General features: G+C 41.5%; 1 protein-coding gene and 1 long non-coding RNA gene across 3 annotated transcripts in view; both read left to right on the top strand.

Moving 5' to 3' along the window:
- Positions 1–5,324: 5,324 nt before the first annotated feature.
- On the top strand, positions 5,325–9,943 carry LOC139589872 (uncharacterized). The gene is made up of 2 exons (XR_011679152.1): positions 5,325–6,123; positions 7,943–9,943. It is a non-coding gene; the product is annotated as an uncharacterized lncRNA (long non-coding RNA).
- Positions 9,944–14,512: 4,569 nt separating this feature from the next.
- Positions 14,513–18,448, top strand: part of KCNH1 (potassium voltage-gated channel subfamily H member 1) — a 180,121-nt gene continuing 176,185 nt past the window's right edge. For both annotated transcript variants that reach the window (XM_071426719.1, XM_071426708.1), the window contains exon 1: positions 14,513–14,730. In XM_071426719.1, coding sequence (XP_071282820.1) covers positions 14,658–14,730 — 73 coding nt within the window. In that variant the 5' untranslated portion in view covers positions 14,513–14,657. The remainder of the gene's footprint in view (positions 14,731–18,448) is intronic.

Consider the following 18,448-nt stretch of genomic DNA (forward strand, 5'->3'; position numbering starts at 1 on the left):
GGCTTTTCTTTCTAAATTCAAAAAGTGATCTATTTATTTACCTGTTTAGTGAATTCCGGTGCGTTACCAAGTGCTGCGGTGTTACCATGCAGTTTATCTCCAATATTCACGTTTTATGAGGTAAAAAAGGGCTGAGACGGGCTCCAGACTGAGTCTGAGTTACAGTGTGACAACAGTCTTGCTGCTTAATCTGGTGATGCGTTATTAGTCTGGTTTGTTCTGTGCAAACGCATTTAATGTTCTTGTGGCTAAGATTTTATATGTGTTATAGATATTTTTAATGATACCCTGATAGTTTGTCAGTCCGATTTCCAGATGTAGGGAAAAAAGTATAACTTTTAATTGCTGTATATCAAATTAAAGTCTCACGTTCCAGCTAAGAGTGTCTGACACAATCCATTACCCTTTGTCACATCTCAGCATTCTTCCCCAACTTTGCCCTGGCGGCTGTCGGCCCCAAGCTGATGGGTTGGTTGATTGATTGACTGATTGATGATTGATTGAGGAGTGCCAGCAGGAATAGTGCAGCTGCTTTCTTAGGTGAGATAAAGGGGAGATAACCACTTGTGTCCGTACTTATGGCTACTAAGTGTTCATGTTGGCTTATAGTTGGATGCAGTTGTGTTTGCTGTTTCTTGATACTTGCCTTGAAAACAGCACATTATGATCAAATTATATACTTTTGAAAAACCTTCGTATATGTGTGCTTCCTAGAATATGTCAGGAAGATATTGTCAAGACTTTTCCTGCTTTGGGAGTTTTGTGGTCTTTGAAGAACTGGTTTTGTGACAACTTTTGGCCGATGGCTATCAAAAATGCAAGTAAACAAGCTGTTACTCCTCTATGCTTGCTGTTTTTCATGAGCTGGAGAGAAAGATTAGCAAGGACAAGGTAGGAACAGCGGTGGTTGACTGCCTGCAAGTACCTCAGCAATTGAGGATTTGCAGCCTCACAGTTTAATGTACACAAAAAAAACTCACAATAGGAAAACACTGAAATGTCAGAGCCACAGGAAAATCTTGAACCAAAGTTTGTACTTTTAAGACACAAAATTTACAAAAAGCAGGAAATCATTACGAAAACTTGCAGGAAATTGGGATTTGTTGTTTTAGTTGTAAGGCCATCTATTTGAGATTTTTTTATCTTTATTTTCTATGGATGTGAAATTTGGGCATACGACTGTATTTGTCTGACAGTACTTAACTACTGATAAAAGCTGATGGAAGTTTTAGTAAGCTGTTACAGCTTTCAGGAATGTTAAGTTCTTACAGGTGTCATGAAAGTAACCACCTGAAAGGAAGAGAGATTCCTTGTGGCATGGTTTGGAGGAGAATTGTCAGAAGAGCTTGGCCTTTTCTCTTTCTGCTCCTGATGGAGCTGCATTTTGGAGGTTACATGAAAGGGCTTAGGTTTGCTTAGTCAAGTACTTAGACATTAGCAGATCCATATAATGATTTTTTTCCCGCATGCAGTCTGAAAGTTGGGCTATTTCTTCTCTTGTCTTCTGTTTTAATTTTTTTTGTTTGGTTGTGGTTTTTTTGTTTGGTTGTTTTTTATCCCTCTCTGCACAGTTCCTCTGTCACATTCAGTATATGAGTGCTTCTGGATTAGATGTGACATGATGATCAAATAGTTGTTTGTGAGATTGGTGCTGCATTTGTTACAGAAACTATGCATAAGGAGTCATCTTAGATTAATGTTAGCATATAGAATCACAGCATAGGTTGGGCTGGAAGGAACCTTAAATATCATAGAGTTCCAAACCCTTGCCAAGGGCAAAGATGCCACTCACTAGATCAGGATTCTCAGAGCCCCATCCAACCTGGCCTTGGACACTTCCAGGGATGGGGCATCCACAACCTCTCCTTGCTTTATGTTGTCTCCTTTCTTCTGTATATCCTTCCTTCCCTGTATCCCTATTTGTAATTTTTGTTTCCGGACATAAGCCCTAGAGGGCAGCAAAGCAACCAAAGCATTCAGAAGGTGCAGATTGGGCCCGTCTGAAGATTCTCTTTAGGAGCCCGTCGGTTTTGCATTCTTGGAGATTATGCCTTTCTTCTTAAAACGTGTTTCCCAAGTCATAGTTTCAGGGGGAAGGTTTGTGTTTGGGCAGGGATCCTTGGGGCACAAAGTGGATTGCAACAGAGAGGAAGGGAATTAGGGAATGGACAAGTTGAAGACAAGGAAGGTGAACCAGTTGCTTCTTTCCTTTTAGTGAAATTGCTAAAAAGTAGAAACAGAAGCTCAAAAGGAAGCAGCTTTCCCTATCCATCAATTAACTCAGCTTGAAACCTACACGGCTTCTGAGGATGTTCCACACAGGGTTGAGACCTTGTGCAATTTTTGTAGGTGTGGGTTCTTGGAGCTGATTGCAAACCAGACTCTGATTGGAGTGTGGGCTCCTGCATATTATTACCTTGCAGTAAGGGCTAATGATGGTATTAACTGTTGAGTGGTGAGCTAGGGGAAGGTAAAGACTGTTTATTCAGAAGAAACTAGATTCTTCAAACGAGGTTTTAACATGCCTGTATTACTTTAGAATCATTTAGGATGGAAATGACCTCTAAAATTGAGTCCCACCATTAACCCAACACTGCCAAGTCTTTGCTAAACCACATCCCTAAGTGCCACATCCATGCGTCTTTTAAGTACTGCCAGGGATGGTGACTCCACTGCTTCCTTGAGCAGCCTGCTGCAATGCTTGACTGCTCTCTCTGTGAAGAAAGTTTTCCAAATAGCCAATCTAAACCTCTCCTGGTGCAACTGGAGGCTGTTTCCTCTCATCCTGTTACTACCTGTGAGAAGAGACCAATCCCCACCTGGCCACAGCCTCCTTCCAGGCAGTTGTAGACAGCCATGAATATTCCCCTCAGCCTCCTTCTTTCCAGGTTTAAGAACCCCTGCCCACTCAGCTGCTCCTCATAAAATTCGCGCTCCAGACCTTTCACCAGCTTCATTGCTCTTTGGATGCTCTTCGTACCCCTTGTATGCCCATCTCAACTATAAATTTCTAACTCATTAAATTCTAGGTCAGGGAAAGTATTGCAGATCACATGGTTGTCCTTTTTATCTTATGGTGACAGTTTCATGCTTTCAGTTTTTTTGGAAAGAGCATTTTGACAGTTTCCTGTCTTGGGAATGTTGCCTTACACCATTTAAAATCTGTGTCTTTAAATATTTTTAGAAACAGGTCAACAGATTTGTGATGCTTCTCTAGAAAAATTATAGATAGCTGATGTGTGTTTTGTGAAACCCAAAGAAAATAGGATGACTATGGAAACCTTTTGGCAATATCCAGCCTGGAAACTTGTGCTTTAATGTGAAGGTTTATAATTGTTCCATAAAGAAAAGTTAGCTCTTTGTTGTCATAAACACATTAGGAAAAGCATGCCTGGCATCAAGGTAATTTCAGATAAATTAGACTGCTTGGAGTCTGTTCACGCCTCTGCTGGAAAATATATAGATGTCATCCATCAAATCCTGTGTTTCTTTTATATTAAACACAACTTGGCCTGCTGGGTGGTAAGTGGGAGGCTTAGAGTGGACAGGGTGAGATTTATTAGTTCTTTTATACTGATGATGGTTGTTGCTGTGTTTCATTCAACATTCTTGAGTTTTTCAAGGACTTCACATTTTAGTGGAACCAGGGGAAGATGGTGGATTTTCTACAGCTCTAGAAAATCAGGCCTTCAGTCTCAAGCTAGCCTTTATTAGTATTTTTGAATTCTAGTCCTAAACTTTTAAGGCAGAAGTTAGTAAAAATTTGTTCTATATTAAAATGAAACAGCAAAGCATTTCCTGCCTTTCTACTGTTAATATCTCCCAACTGAGATTTTTTCTTTGTTTTCTTTCTTTTTGTAGTGCTGTTTTCCAGTTGATTTCATGAGTTATCTGCTTTCCAGATCTGAATGGAATTCTTCTGCATCAGAACAGGTAATAACTAATAGGGTAAATTATTCTTGGGAGATGAAGAAAGTCATGTTGCAGTTCCTTTGAGAAGTTAAAGGACTTCAGCAGCTGTAGATACTTTTTCCTATTTAAATGCCTGTCACCAGGTATCATATCATATTGCCAAAATTTGAGACTCAGACTGTACAGTTGTACAGTCTTAATGGTGGATACATTGAATGGAGTGGGGAGTGTTAGGACTTGGCACTCTGTTAAAAATAGTATTTTGAGATAAATTATTTGTTGCACTGTTGGAAGGCTTGTTCAGGAATGAGCATAATGGGTTAGTGCTAACATCCATCTTGCCCAGTACTTTGATCCTGACAGTTCTACAGAGGAACTCATTTTGGAGTGGGTGCCATAGTCTCCATTCTGTGTTGGCAAGAAGCCTATTCTTGGTCTTCTAAAGATTTTAACTCTGAAGTGTAAAGCTTGGTATCTTAAAAAAAAAACTCGTTCCTATGGATGTGTTACAGAAACTTCTGTTCCACCTTTATGTATTTGTAGACTTGTTTCAGTGACTTCCTACATGTGAATTTTACTGACACTATATGATTATTTTTTTTCCTTAAATTATTTTATCTTTTTCTTGACAGGAGGGACAGCTGTTCCTGCTCAGCCCTTTCAGTATCATTGTTTCATTTCTCTTCAGTTAATCGAAATATCTGGTGAGCTGTACTGTTTGCAAAGAGCAAAGAGGTTCTGTGTCCATTTGAATATGATAACACACTGTGGGAAAAGCTGAGTGTAGCTGACTTCATCTTGTGCTACACAGGCAACTCAGGACAATAGGTCATTTCAGAAAGTCATCATCTAACCACTTATATTTTTGCCTACCCTTTTTAAAGGAAATTTTGGTAATAGCTGGCAGTATGTCTTTGAATCAGAGCATTGACATTCAGTATTGTCAATGAAGATTCTCAGACTGTGTATGAAGATACTGTATACATGGCTGAAATGGTAGAACCTCTTTACAAATACTTGGGGTTTAGGGCTAGTTGTTTCCCACAAAAGGGAAAAAAGATATTGTAATTGTTTTGATAAGCTAGTGTGCTTTTACTTTGTCCTCTTTCACTTTTGCATAGCTACCTAAGCCACTTTTCATAGGACTGTTCAGCAGAAAGCAGAGGTCACCTAATTGATACTTAAACTTCTGTAAGAAATGGAGTTTGGTTCTCCTGCACAATGTTTACATTTTTGTGTGTTTGTTGTGGTTTGGGAGGGGTTTTGTTTGTTGTTCTAAACGCAAAGCAAGTGCTTTGATTCCATGCGGTTGGGGAAACTGTGCTAAACTTAGCTTTACTCTTGTCAGGTTGCCTGTCACTGTGCTAACTTGAAAACTTGAAGAGGTGACCATTTGCTGTGAGGTAATGATGTTTATGCTCTCTCTTGTGGATCTCTCCTCCTTTTCCTTCCAAGAAGCAACATCACAAACACTGTACAAGATTTTGTCCTTGCAGTTAATAGTACCAAGTGCTTATTTTGTTGAGAAAAATGTTCTTTAAAACATTCTAGAATAAGAAAAGAAAATGCTCCGCTGTGTTACCATTGTTGTGTGCCTAATCCTGAAAAAGAGAGAACTTTGCCCCAAACACTTTACAGTTTGTTTGGGATCCAGCCAGTGTATGTAATTGGAAATTGAATTTCCAATCAGGAAAGGAAAATGAAGGGAGAATAAAGGAAACATCAGTAATATGTTGGACAAATTATATAAAATTACTGTAACCCTTTACTGCCCATCCATTTAAGAGAAGTGTTATTGCAGGAGTAATCTTGGGGGATCTGAAAGAACCAAATGTTAAGAACTTCACTTGAGGAAGATGATGTATTTTTACACGTAGAAAAATGGTGTAAGGAGTGGTGTAGTAACCTGAAGTGGCAGCTTTTTTTGCTGTATGTCTTAGGCCTTGGACTGTCAGAACATTTTATGCTGTAGCATACTGGCACCTTCTGCTAAATTTTGTCCTCCATAACTTATCCTACCTGGCTTCTTGTGATTTAAGGATGGGGGAAGGAGGGAAGTGGAAAGTGGAAAGTAACACTGTCTAGGGCCAAAAGAAGGTCCCTGATGTATTACAAGTTTGTATTTCTCCTTTCTATCTTGTTGTTTCTATAGAAAAGTCTACACTGTTTCTTAGAAGTCGCTGTGTTATGGAGCTGTGCAGGATTTTGAAGGTCGGTGTTGCTGGACTGTGTAGATATCAAAACATTACTGCTATTTAAGAGTCATATCTTTTCCTGCTGTAACTACTGTTTGGCTCATGTAATGATCCCCAGTTCAGATATACAGTTAGGAAAGATCACCAAGAGGTTCTGTTTTAAGGATATCTGAAAGACGGAGATGCAAGCAACAAAAATATAATCATTAATGAATTTTTTCTCGTATAAGTAAGATTTACTTTTCCACATGGAAATTGTTATTATAATACCATTTCACTGGAATTTTCTAGGAGTACAAATGGTTCTCTTAAAAGTATCCTGTTAAAAAACCCAGCAGCTCAACAACAAATGAATCAATATGCCTGTATCTGGCTCTTCAAGTTGGATTGTACAGTGTTTCCAGGAATGATGTTCTCTCTTCTCCTGTCTGAGGCAGATAATGACAACATAAATATAAAACTGAAATCTGCAATTTTGCATTTGAGGGTATGGATCAGCACATAAAGGGTCAATCTACAGTAGCAAAATTGTCCTTGGAAAGAATGAACTGCTCACAAAATTTCTGCTGGAGTGTTTGTTAAACTGAGAGGAAAAACAAAAGCTCATGCATACACAACTTCAGGGTGAAAATGTTGGATACCACTAGGACCTTGCTATTGTTGGTTTCCACACAGTTTTTAGAAAAACACCCACTCAACTTCACTCTCAGCCAGTGCTTTAAATTCTCTTATTGCTGGAGATGATGTTTTTACTTGCTCTTATATAGTTCACTATCTTCCATCTAAATTACGTCCCTTTTAGTGAAGGTGGCTTTTGTCCTCAGTTAAATTAAACTAAATAAAACTTGAAATATGTTACAGTCTGGGAACCTGTTATGAGGTCCATTTGTGTTAGACACATATTGTTCTACAAAACCAAAGAGATGACCCAGGTTTCAGAGTTACACTCTGAGCCCACTACCAGAGATCCCTCCCTATGGATACTGCAGAACTGGCAAGGCCATTTTTGAAATGTGATGTTCTGCTGGTTTGTTGTGTAAACATACACTTCTAACAAGTGCATTCCCACCCTATCCACTCGTTCCCTTATTTCACCTTCCCATGTGCCACATGCTATGTTTTAGTTTGGTAGCTGCAGATAGGTCTGGATATTCTAAAAGAATGTCCTGATACCTCTCTGTACCGTGTGACTTAACAAAGAAGCTTTTGTATTAATTAACTGGTAGCAGTCTTTGCTTCACAATAATAGATGGAAGCAAAAAAAAAAGAATCCTCTTCTACTTGTAAAAAAATTAACCAAAATTGGAAAAGACAAACCTCCCCCCCGGCAAGTATGCAAGTGTTTATGAAAACCAACAGCTCATGGGTTACCAGTTACTAGGTATGAATATGAGTCCAGTACTGATAAAGACCATGGAAAAAAACTGCTTTTAAGATATGATCAAATTTAGAAAATTAGTAATTTTATTCTCAGTGCAATTGCTGGAGATAACAGTAAGACACTAGTTAGAATGAGACAGTTTGGTATCACTTCATTTAAATTTTAAATGAAAAAAAAAGGCAGTACTATGCTAGTTACAAAACCCGTCCTTCCCGCCGTCCCTGCCAGATTTATGCTCTTCAGTTGTTTGGCTACTTTTGCATTCTTTGACAGTGGGAGGGAAAAGCAGCAAGGTTTTGTCTACACAGAAAGCAGTAATGCATGTGAGTAATGTGAGTAATGCAGCCTGTTGACATTAGTAAGTGGGAAATATGTGATGAAATGCTAAACTCAGAAAAAATATGAAATAAAGTGACAAGAGTTTAGTCTACTTTTTTTTCCTTCTCTATTCTAGGTTTTTGGTTTTTTGGAGGAGAGGTTGATTTCTGGCTGTTGATAAACCTTCCGTAACTGAAAAGTACAGGGAACTAGTATGGTAAAGTCTTAAGGTAAGAAACTTTATAAAATATGTGACTTCAATGCAGGAATTCTGAGTACATAAAAGGCAAAACCTATAAAATATAAGCTCTGTGCAAGAAATTTATTCACTGTGCTGAGGATAGTTTTATGCTGGGTACTCTTTAAGGTGTATTTTTTTGGAGAGGCTGCTTGGAAAGAAGCACTAGCAATGCTTTTACCACTCTCAGCCTCACAGGTGGGATGCTTCTGTCCAGAAAACAAACAATGAGGCTTTTATGACTGTTGGGCTTTTTAAATTTACCAAAGAGTATAATCTGGGGAGTCTGACTCAGTATTATTTGGGAATTTTTGGCATTATTACATTCTTGGAAAATGCTATCTAGTAGAATACAAAGAAAAAAAAGGAGGACTTGCTAGCACAAGCATATTCCTAACTAGGAGTTATTTTTTTGAATCTGGGCCTAATCCATCTAATTTTCAGTTTTTTTCTTTGGACAGTATGTTATGAAAACATAGGATTAAAAGTGGCTCTAAAAATATTGTTATATTAGAAACTACTATACAACAGTTGAGAGATAAAGATGCAATTAGTAACAATACAGTAATTCAGCCTTCAGAGCTCCTTGCTACTTTACAAAAAACAATCATCCAGAACTATAGGTTCCTGTGTTTATTGTGGACAGGGCATGCAGATAAAGTTATTTGTAACAATTACTTAGCAGGACCCTGCATTCTGTTAGAATTCAAGCAAACTGCATCCAAACTGTTTAATTTTGCCTTGTTTTATATTGATCGAGAGACACAGGAAAAATGAGGCCAGTGAAATACACAATATTTCACAATACACAATATTTAAATATTGTGTAAACACTGTGTAAATATTTAAATATTTTAAAAAATCCCACCAAACCTGGAACCAAAGAAACTATGGGTATTTTCTATCCCCTCTCTGTGTAACAACAGCAGCAGGTCACTGCCTCTGCTCTGAGGCAGGGAGAGACTGGCCATGCCAGGACAGGGTTGAGCCAAGAGGATTGAGTAGCCACAGCTGCAGTGAGGGGAAGGGTGATAGTGGCTGTTGTCCCAAACAAGATGTCTGGTGACTTTATGTTGGGTTCTAGGCGTTTTATTTTTTCCCCTCCCTTACTCTGGAAATCCAAGATGCTTTCTCCTATTGAAGAGAAAGGAGAATGGAGATGGACATGCTGTCCAAATGGGGAAAAAATTTCTATGCCCTTTTGAGGTGTTCTTTAAGAAGGAACAGTTCCTCCCTGTTAGCCCACACTCCAAATGTTAGATGTATAAATAAAAACTGGCTGTGTACTCCCTCATCAGTTTTATTTTGAGATTTTTTTTCTTACTTTCAGAACATTGGATTTTTTTAGTTATTGTTCCATAATTGTTACCCATAAAAACTCTGGAGGAAATTCAGTAATTCCAAAACGAGAAAAGTGTTAATATCTATTGTTTGGCAAATGTTATGGCTGCTTAAAAATACTAACATATCTCAGTTCCTAGGTCTACAGTCTGCTGTGTGACTGGATTTTTCTTTGAGTTTATTTCAGACCCCAGAAATAATTGGACCTTTAGGAACCTCAGGCTGAACTTGGTGAGTATCTCAAGATAGTGTAGAAATAAATGGAACAGTTTCAGTAAGATGCACAGTTATCTTCTCAAAGTCTTTCCTTTTGATGGACACATGTGCTTGTTAAACTACTGACTTGACTTAGTTTTAAGGACTTTGGTTTCTCATTGCTCTTCCCACAAGATAGCAAATAAGGTTAATCACAAGCAACTAAGTATTCATGGATGTTATTACTTAACAGGAGGCCTTTGCCAGCATTCCTTTGGGGGTAAGAATTTGTACAATAATGACTGCTTTATTGATTTGAATGTAAAAATAAATAAATAAAGTTATAATTGTTTCTCCACCTTAGTTGGAATTCAGATGTCTTTTTTTTTTGTTTAGTAACTTGTGTATTACCTTCTGTAATTTGTTATTTAATCAATTAATGAATTTTGACAGTTTATCAAAAGCCATATGGTAGTATACAAACTGAACTCAATTTAAAGATTGAATGCTCTTTTTGTTTTTAGGGTTGGTGGTAGTTTGTTATAGTTGTGTTATGATTCTTGGTTTTGACAGTTTATTTTTTACTAAGAACAAAAGGAAGTGTGCAAAACAGAGAAGAAATCAAAAAGACCTTAAATTAACCAGTTCTTTTCAATATAAACCTGCTAAATTCTTAGCCTATGAGATGGCCCTAACTACCATGTTTCTTTACCCATTTGGTGCTGTGACAGTGAAATGAGAAGTCCCAAAGTACTGGCAGAATCTAAGAGCAGAAGCCTTGTGCAACTTTGGAAGAACTGGGTTTGTCCAGACTGCGAGGCAGCAAGAGGTGACAGATGAGCATTACAGCAACTTTTCATGCATTTGAAAACTTGCAAAAGGGTTGGTGATTTTTGTGACTGCAGAAGGAAGAGTTTTTACTGGCTTCAGAGACCAGATGACTTAGTGGCATTTTAGGAAAAGCTTTCTCACAAGATATGTTAGAGGTTGGAACAGATTGCCAAGAGACTCTAATGGCTGACAAAGGGAAAGTTTTTAAAGTTACCTTAGTGTCTCTGAAGGGTGAACCATGGGATAAAGTGAAAGAAGTGAGCTCTGTCCAATTCCAGTGTTTCTATTTCATAAATGCTGTGGGGTTAAATGATTTCTTGGAATTGATGTTTTGAAGGTGTTTGTGTGTATGAACACTGGAAGTTGACAGTCATGTTAGTAAATGGGTTGATGTAAACACAGGCTGCTGCCAAAGAGGGACGTGTCTTAGCTGCCCTTTTCAGGCTGGTTTTCAATTCAGTGTGGTGACAAATATGCACAGTTTAGATGAAGGCAAATCTGTCCCTTTTGCAGCAGCAGCTGCTCAGTGTGACCATGGAACAGGAGCTTAAGGCTCTGCAGCCAAAGGATGGTCACTTACTGGGGTTATTGATACTACACGTCCCGACCTAGGGCCTTGTTCAGGAAAGAACAGCTTAATGCAAGACAGCTGAATGTCTTCTATAGCAAACTATCACTTTTTACATTAGCCTTAAATGGAAGTGTTAGATATTTAGTTCTATCCAGTAGGCTTAAGCAAACATGCAAATTAAGCAACTCCAGTTTTGAAATTTCAAAAAAGTGATAGCTGGAGAGATGTAACCACCCACTAATAATGAAGTTGGACAGAATGCATGTTCTGCTTCAAGTGGGGCTTTACCTTCAGCTCTGTATCATTAGCAAAATTTACCAGTGATGATGAGAAAATGAGTATAGAATTCAAAATAATCACAGTAAGACATTATCACAGTGTCCTCTGCTCTAGTGGTGAAAAATTCATACTGCCAGCAAGAATCATATTTTGCAGGGGGGAGAAAGTCCAAAGGAGGTAGAAGATAGAGGAGAAATCTTCCATTTGTTATTGGGTCTGGCAGAGCTGGAGTTCATTTTCCCCCCAGCAGCCCCCAGAGCTGTGCTGTGCATTGGCAGCTGTAGAGCTGCCCATAAGGACAGCAGGGTTTTGGCTGCTGCTAAGCAGTGCTGGCACAGTGTCGGCCCTGTCACTCCAGCATCTTCCCCTCTCCAGGAGGGTGGGGCTGGGCAAAATCTTGGGATGGAACATAACCAGGACAGCAGACTCACTGACCAAAGGGATATTCCATACCATGTGATGCCTGCTCAGATACAGAAGCTAGGGAAAAGGAGTAGGGAGGGGGGACATTTGTTATTTACAGTGTTTATCCTGTGGAGCAACCACTGTGTGCTGAAGCCCTGCCTCCTGGGAAGTGGCAAGACATCACTCACTGATGGGAAGTAGATACTAAAATCTTTGGTTTTTTCCTTTGCTTGTGTGCACACATTTTTTTTTTCCTTTTGCTGTAATAACCTGTCTTTTCTTGACCTACAAGAGTTTTTTTCCATCTTATTTTGCTGGGGAAGGGAGTGATAGAGCAGCTTGATGGGCATGTGGCACTCAGCCAAGGTCAATCCACTACAATTTGCTATAGCATTTTAGTAATTTGCAATGTTACAGGATAGATGTAAAACCAATGTAGATAAAATAGCACCCTTGGCATGAAACTTTGGATTAAGCAGGACACTGAAAAATTAGGTAATCAGAGACTGGACCACACAATGCAACATAAACTGCAGCCAGCCCACACTTCATGGAGTCCTAGAAAAAAAGTCTTCAGTTTCTTACTCTTAGGTCACCTCGTTCCCACTTCTGATTCTGTACTTGCTGATTCAGTTTGATACTTTTTTCCTGTAAAGACCTCAAAATTCCTGTAATGTATGTCAGCTGCCAGGTGTCTCCTAAGTCACAGATATTCCTGCAGATATTCCAGCAGAAGCTAAGATACAGTGTGCACTTATTCCTCTGGCACAGTGGCTTTGAGGAATAATGAAATGCTATTCTGCATCCCAATTTTCCTAATCTCACTCTTGGTTGTTAGCAGTTGTGTAAATTCAGTGTCAAAGGCTACATTTACAATTTTGTCAGAGAGCCTAGAATCTCTTCAGGTTTGGCCTGTGCTGCTGAAGCTAGTGGGAACTAAATAAGCTTTGAATGGATTTGTTGGTTTTCTTAGCTTTTATAGAGATGGGGCAACTGAGAGATGTTTTAAAAGATTTTATTCTGTTGTCACTCTTGATGAAGGGTGAGACAGACATAAAACTCAATGCTATTCCATCAGAAGCTAACTTATTTTCTGGTTTCAATACTTTATAAATGTTTTTCAGCCTATTAGCTTTTACCACACAATGCTGCTATTACTTCTAACACTAATCACCTATATTTTTATCCTACATAATCTTATTACAGTATATCTTTCACAGTTCTAATTCTCTAAAATATCTATTCTTTTTACAAAATCATATTTTAAAAATTATTATTATAACTTTTTTCTAGTTCAGTCTTTCTCTCAACAATGTTGTCTCTATTCCACGACCTTCCGAAATCAACACACATTTCAGTGTTTATATACAAATACACAAAATTATATGAACTTTCTGTCAAGTTTTAAAAGTTCTTTATAAATCCATTTCTCACATGGATGAGAGAAATGGCTCTTTTAAATCCCAACATTTCAGGGACAGTTGGTGGCCTTTTTGCAGCTTCAGGCATTTGTGGCTTTTTTTGTTTGTTTGTTTTTTGGGTTTTTTTGGGGTTTTTTTTGGGTTTTGTTTTGGTTTTTTTCTCTCCTAACCTGCCTCTGTTTGGCAGCAAATGCAGGTGTCCAGCATAGAAATAATCACCAGTTTAAAAGAGGCTTCTGTGGCACAGCTAATTGCTGCCTGGCAGCTGGGTTGGCCCACAGGGGCTCTAGGAGTTCCCAGGTGCCCAGCCGTCGGCTGATGGCACCAGCATGCTCAGGGACTTGGTCTGTAGCTGCTGCTGCAATGGAATTGTCACCTGCCTTCACCCCTCGAGTCTGACACTCTTCACTTAAAAATGCTGTAGGAGGCTGGTGGCAGGGAGATCAGACTTCTCAGGCAGTGTTGTGTCACAGTCAGTGTTTGGTCACAGCTGTGCTTTTAGAAAAACACCCTGAATTGGATCATGTGCGTGGCTGTGCTGGAGCTGACTGTGATTCCTGGCTGGTCCTGCCCCAATCTTTACCCAGGAGAGAGCAGGCTAGGCAGTGACAGCGTTCTGTGGGAAAGGTGGTAGTGGTTAAAAATCCCGGCTGACACAGGCCATCGTGTTTGCCATGCTTTATTTGCTCACATTGTGAGAAATAGCTTTTCCTCTAGCAGATGAGCCTGCAGAACCATACTCTCCATGTCTCCAGTATGCCTTGAGCTGCGGAGCCTGAAGGTGTTACACTTAATGAGGCATTACAGCAAGTAAATGCCAGTGCCAGCAAGAGAAAATATGCCTTTTAAATTTAAAAGTCTGAGTGTTTTCCATTTACTGATAGATTGGTATGGGGGAACAACAAATGAATCTCTGAATGAAAACTTGGTGTCAGTTAAATATCTCAAAGAGTTCAAGACCTGTCAAAGGTTATACTTAAACAGTTTGTCTCGCTGCTTCCACGGAGCTGTTAATCAGTTTGACCACTTACTACTAAGCGGCCTTCTAAGAGAAATCATCGTAGGCTAGCGTGGAGCGCGACCTGGGATGAGGGCGGCGAGCAAAGGCTCCGGAGCGGTGTCTCCCGCTGCCAAGAGAGCGGCTGCCGGGAGTTTGTGAGCGGTCTTTAAGCACTCCGCGTTTCTCACCGGCGAGGGGTCGAGCACGGCGGCCGCCACTCCCGAGCGGGGGCAGAGGCCGGCGGAAGGCGCTGTCCGCCGCGGTCGGGCCGAGCGCTCTCGGGGCCGGCAGCCCGCGGCGCGGCGCGGCCCCAGACGATGGCGCTGCAGCCCCGGCGTTGCGGCGCGGCGGCGGCCGGCGGGGGTCGCTGCGGGGCGGGCCGCCGGCGGCGGCGGCGCGGGGCTGCGGTGCGCGGGAGGCGGCGGCGGCGGCGGTGCCGCACAGCCGCTGGTGCCGGTCCCGGCGGGGGCATGAGGCGCGCGGGGCGGGCGGGCGGCGGCGCGGCAGAGCGCGGCTCGGCGCGGCCCTGAGCGGAGCCTCCGCGCCGCGCTGCGCTCCCGCTCAGCGACTATGGCTGGGGGAAGGCGAGGGCTGGTGGCGCCTCAGAACACGTTCCTGGAGAACATCGTGCGAAGGTCTAACGGTAAGGGGGCACCGCGGGCGAGCGCTCGCCGGCCGCGAGGAACCCGCCGCGTCCTCGACGGGAACAGCGCCGGGTGGTGGGCGCCGAGCCCCGGCCGCTCCGCCGGAGCGGCGCGTCCAGGTGCCGGAGCCGGTGCTGGCTGCGCCGCCCGGGTACTGCCGAGAGCCCCCGGGCCGGGCAGCGGGGCTCGGGCTGCAGGTGCGCCGGCACGGCGGGCGCCCAGCGAGCCCCGGCGGGCCGGGATCCACGCCCCGGGGCGAGCGGGAGCAGCGCCCGGCCCCGGGCGGGGGGATCGGGGCGTCCGGAGAGCGGCGGGGGCGGCGGCGGCTCCGGACCGGGAGGAGGTGCGGGGATTCAAGATGGTCCCTGGGCTGGGAGAGCCCGGTGCGGGGGCATCGGCCAGGGCTGCCTGCCCGAGGTGAAAGGGAAGGTTTGTCATAAGTGAGGAGAGAGTTTGCCATTTTAAGGGCTGAGGGCAGATATTGCTTTTTTGTTCTTTTTTTTTCCTAGTGCACTGTAACCAGGTCTGTCTCTTGGAAAACTGTGGAGTGGAAAATGCCTCGAATTTCACAATTGCATGCAAATATGTATTAATGCTATCCAGATTCTTTCACTTAGGGACTTACCGAAAGCTACTCCCTCTGTGAGCCGGCGACCATGCAAGCGTTCATGGGTTTGTTTAACCTAGGCATATGCATTTCTTTTAAAGCCCCGAGCCTAAGTTGTGCCATTTCTAATGTTCTAGTGACTTCAATGGGGTCACTTCAGGGATTAAGAACTTGTAGTATGGTTGAGAATATGAGGATCAAGCTCCTTTTGAAGACAAGACGAGTTAATTAATTAAAAACATAGTCAGTTTGTTCTGATAAGGCAAAGACAATTAACCCTCTTGATAAGCAGCTAAAAACTCAAATGATCCCAAGAATGATTTTCAAATATTTTTAATTAGGCAGTGTGAGTGGAGAACTACCCTTTGATAAGACCATATTTTCACATAAAATTGTGAGGCTCTTTTTATAGGTTATTTCTCTCTGCAACTTTCCTGTAGAAGGAATGGGGCTGGAGGCTGCATTCCTGAAAAAATTACTTTCCAGTCTTATAGTGAATCTTACCCTCTTTTTTTTTTTTTTTTTTTTTTTTTTTTTTTTTTTTTTTTTTTTTTTATGTCTTTAAAAATGAACGTTACATGTCATCACATTCAGGCTGCTTCTCTAATCTTCCAACAACAGTTATTGAAGGTTTTTCTGAAAACTGTCTCGACTTTGTAGATTATTTTCTTCATTAAAAACCAATTTCCTCTTTTGGCTTTCAGTGCCAAAGCCTCGCTGCAATAAATCAGTTGAGGCTTGGAGATGGGGGGAATCATGCAGCAGATGCTGTGCTCTGTTTCTTCCTCTCTTCCCCCATTATTAAGAAGGTGTCATACCAGAGCGTAGTGCTAGACAGCACAGGTAGAATGACAGCACTCCATTTCTAAATGCTCAGCAAGTCTTGAGGGCTGTAATCAATACAAGTTTTAGATTAAGCTTGGTAGGAAGTGATGCACAGTTCAGACATACTAGGATAAGCTTAGGGAATCGACTCAGGTTTAGAACCCTATTTCTTCTGTGATGTGCCTTCAAGTTTTTGCTGGACCCAATCCAGCTTTGCTGGAAATGTGGTGCTGTCACATACCAATGTTGGATGAATCAGTTTTTTCTACCCTTAGTCTGTTTGAAGAGAGAAGGATAGCCTCCTTTCTCTCGTGCTGAGGCAGGGCTGTGCTGACCAGCACGGGGGCAGTATGGAAACATACCACATCTCATCTTGTCCTGCCTGCTTGGCCATTGAGGTGATTTGGGATGCCCACAGGATGAGTGCTTAAATGGGCCCATAAAGCTTGAGGTTTGGCTCCCCTTTCTTGGTTTTGTTCAATTGGGCAGTAATGTGACCCACAATGAAGCTGCCTACGCCATTTGGGATTTGCCAAATAAACCTTGGGCTTCTTGTCAACTTTGTATTTGCTGGCACATGCTAGCAAGTTGAATAGTGCCAACAGATATTGGGTGATACAGATATAGGAATGCTCCTAATTTGCAGAGGATTCCCTTTGAAAAGAGAGGAATTTTGTCATTGAACAGAAATAACGTACTAAGTGCTTCATGTGAAGGAACTTGTACATGACATGGGTATTGTCAGTCACGGGTGGATGGAGGAAAGAGTGTTTTGGGGCAGGGGGGTGTTAACTCAGTGGAAGGGGCTGTATAGTGGTTACAAAGGAATGGGCATGCAGCTTCTTTTGCAAGCATTGCTCTAAGGACAGCACTAATTACACCTTTGTTTTACCAGTAATTTTGACAAGGAGTTCTTTGGACAGCCTTTCTGTCATGTTAGCTGTGGGACTGGTGAGCTGATGCACATTCTGTGGCTAAAGGTAGTAGCAGTGTATGTAGATGTGCAAGGTCAGGGGTTTTGCCATTAGGGTTAAAATTTGGCTCATGTTTATAGCACACCTTCTGCAGCAGGACTCACCTCCAGCTCCTTTGGTCTGAATTGTCTGCTTCAGAGTTATTAGGAATGAGAGCTTCTTCACAGGCTGCAAATCAACTGAGACAGGTTCTCATGCACTGAATGCCAGCCAAAAGAGCTGTGCTAGGGTTAGAGCTGCAAAGCACTGCCTTCCCACTCATGGGAGTAAAGAGAGCATGGGATGGCCTTAGGTAGCACACACAGGAAAGAACATGTAACATGTCATCTTCTAGATCTGTGGACCTTGTCTGGTCCTCTGTGATTTCTTCTCACACAAAGACCTTCTGCACAAAGTGTGAGCTTAAGGTTTGTCCTTCTTTGAAATGAGGGACACCATAATTCTGATCATCTTGTATTTAATGTTCAAAATATGTGTTTCTATACTAGCCATGCAGAGCTAGAAAAATAAATGTTGCATGCAGTGGTTGGCTGACAAAAATTTCTTTGAAGCATTGAAATATTTAAAGACCAGAACACCCAGTGGGACAGAAAATGAGCCCATGCTGTAACACAGTGCAGTATATAAAGAATCACTAGCCCCTGATGGTTACTGCTAATGTGATATTAATGTTTTTCTTGGTAATGTAATACATCCACAGTATACAAGCACTGTAATAATAACAGTCATAAACCTGGATCATGGCCAGGGCACCCAAGTCAACTGGTGCAGCTTGTTGTAGAGGTTATTTGTGATATTCCAATGCTTTATCAATATCTGGAGAAAAAAAATTGTTTTTGATTTGTGTAAATGCCAGCTGAATTCTTCAATCCTTCCTCGGTCAAGATTCTCATTGAGGTGTGTGATAATCGTGCGTGTATAAGGATGGCAAAAGTAAGTCCTGTATTTACATGGCTTTGGAATTTCAGTGGAAGTCACAGGTACTTTTCTGATTTATGGACAAAATAAGGAGCTTGGAAGAAGAGTAAGTTAGAAGGCATAAAGGTTGTGTGAATTTAATTTTCCTTTCACAAAATCCCCTGGGAACACACTAAGGAGACATCAGTTATGGAAGCAAACCTGCATCTTTTGATGGAGAATGCAGAGAGTTCCCTGTAGAGGGAAAGAAAAAGCACCTTCAGACATAGATCTTGAGTATAACAGACATTTGCATGATTTATGGCATTGCTTTCATTACAGGCTATAAAGTCCCAGTACAATAAACATTTTGCATCCTGGGCATGCTAACCTTGTACCATCATCTGAGACCTA

This window comes from Agelaius tricolor, unplaced genomic scaffold (genome assembly GCF_023055355.1).
Source record: "Agelaius tricolor isolate 1412-34295 unplaced genomic scaffold, bAgeTri1.0.p SCAF_1, whole genome shotgun sequence".
In the NCBI taxonomy this organism is placed as follows: domain Eukaryota; kingdom Metazoa; phylum Chordata; class Aves; order Passeriformes; family Icteridae; genus Agelaius; species Agelaius tricolor.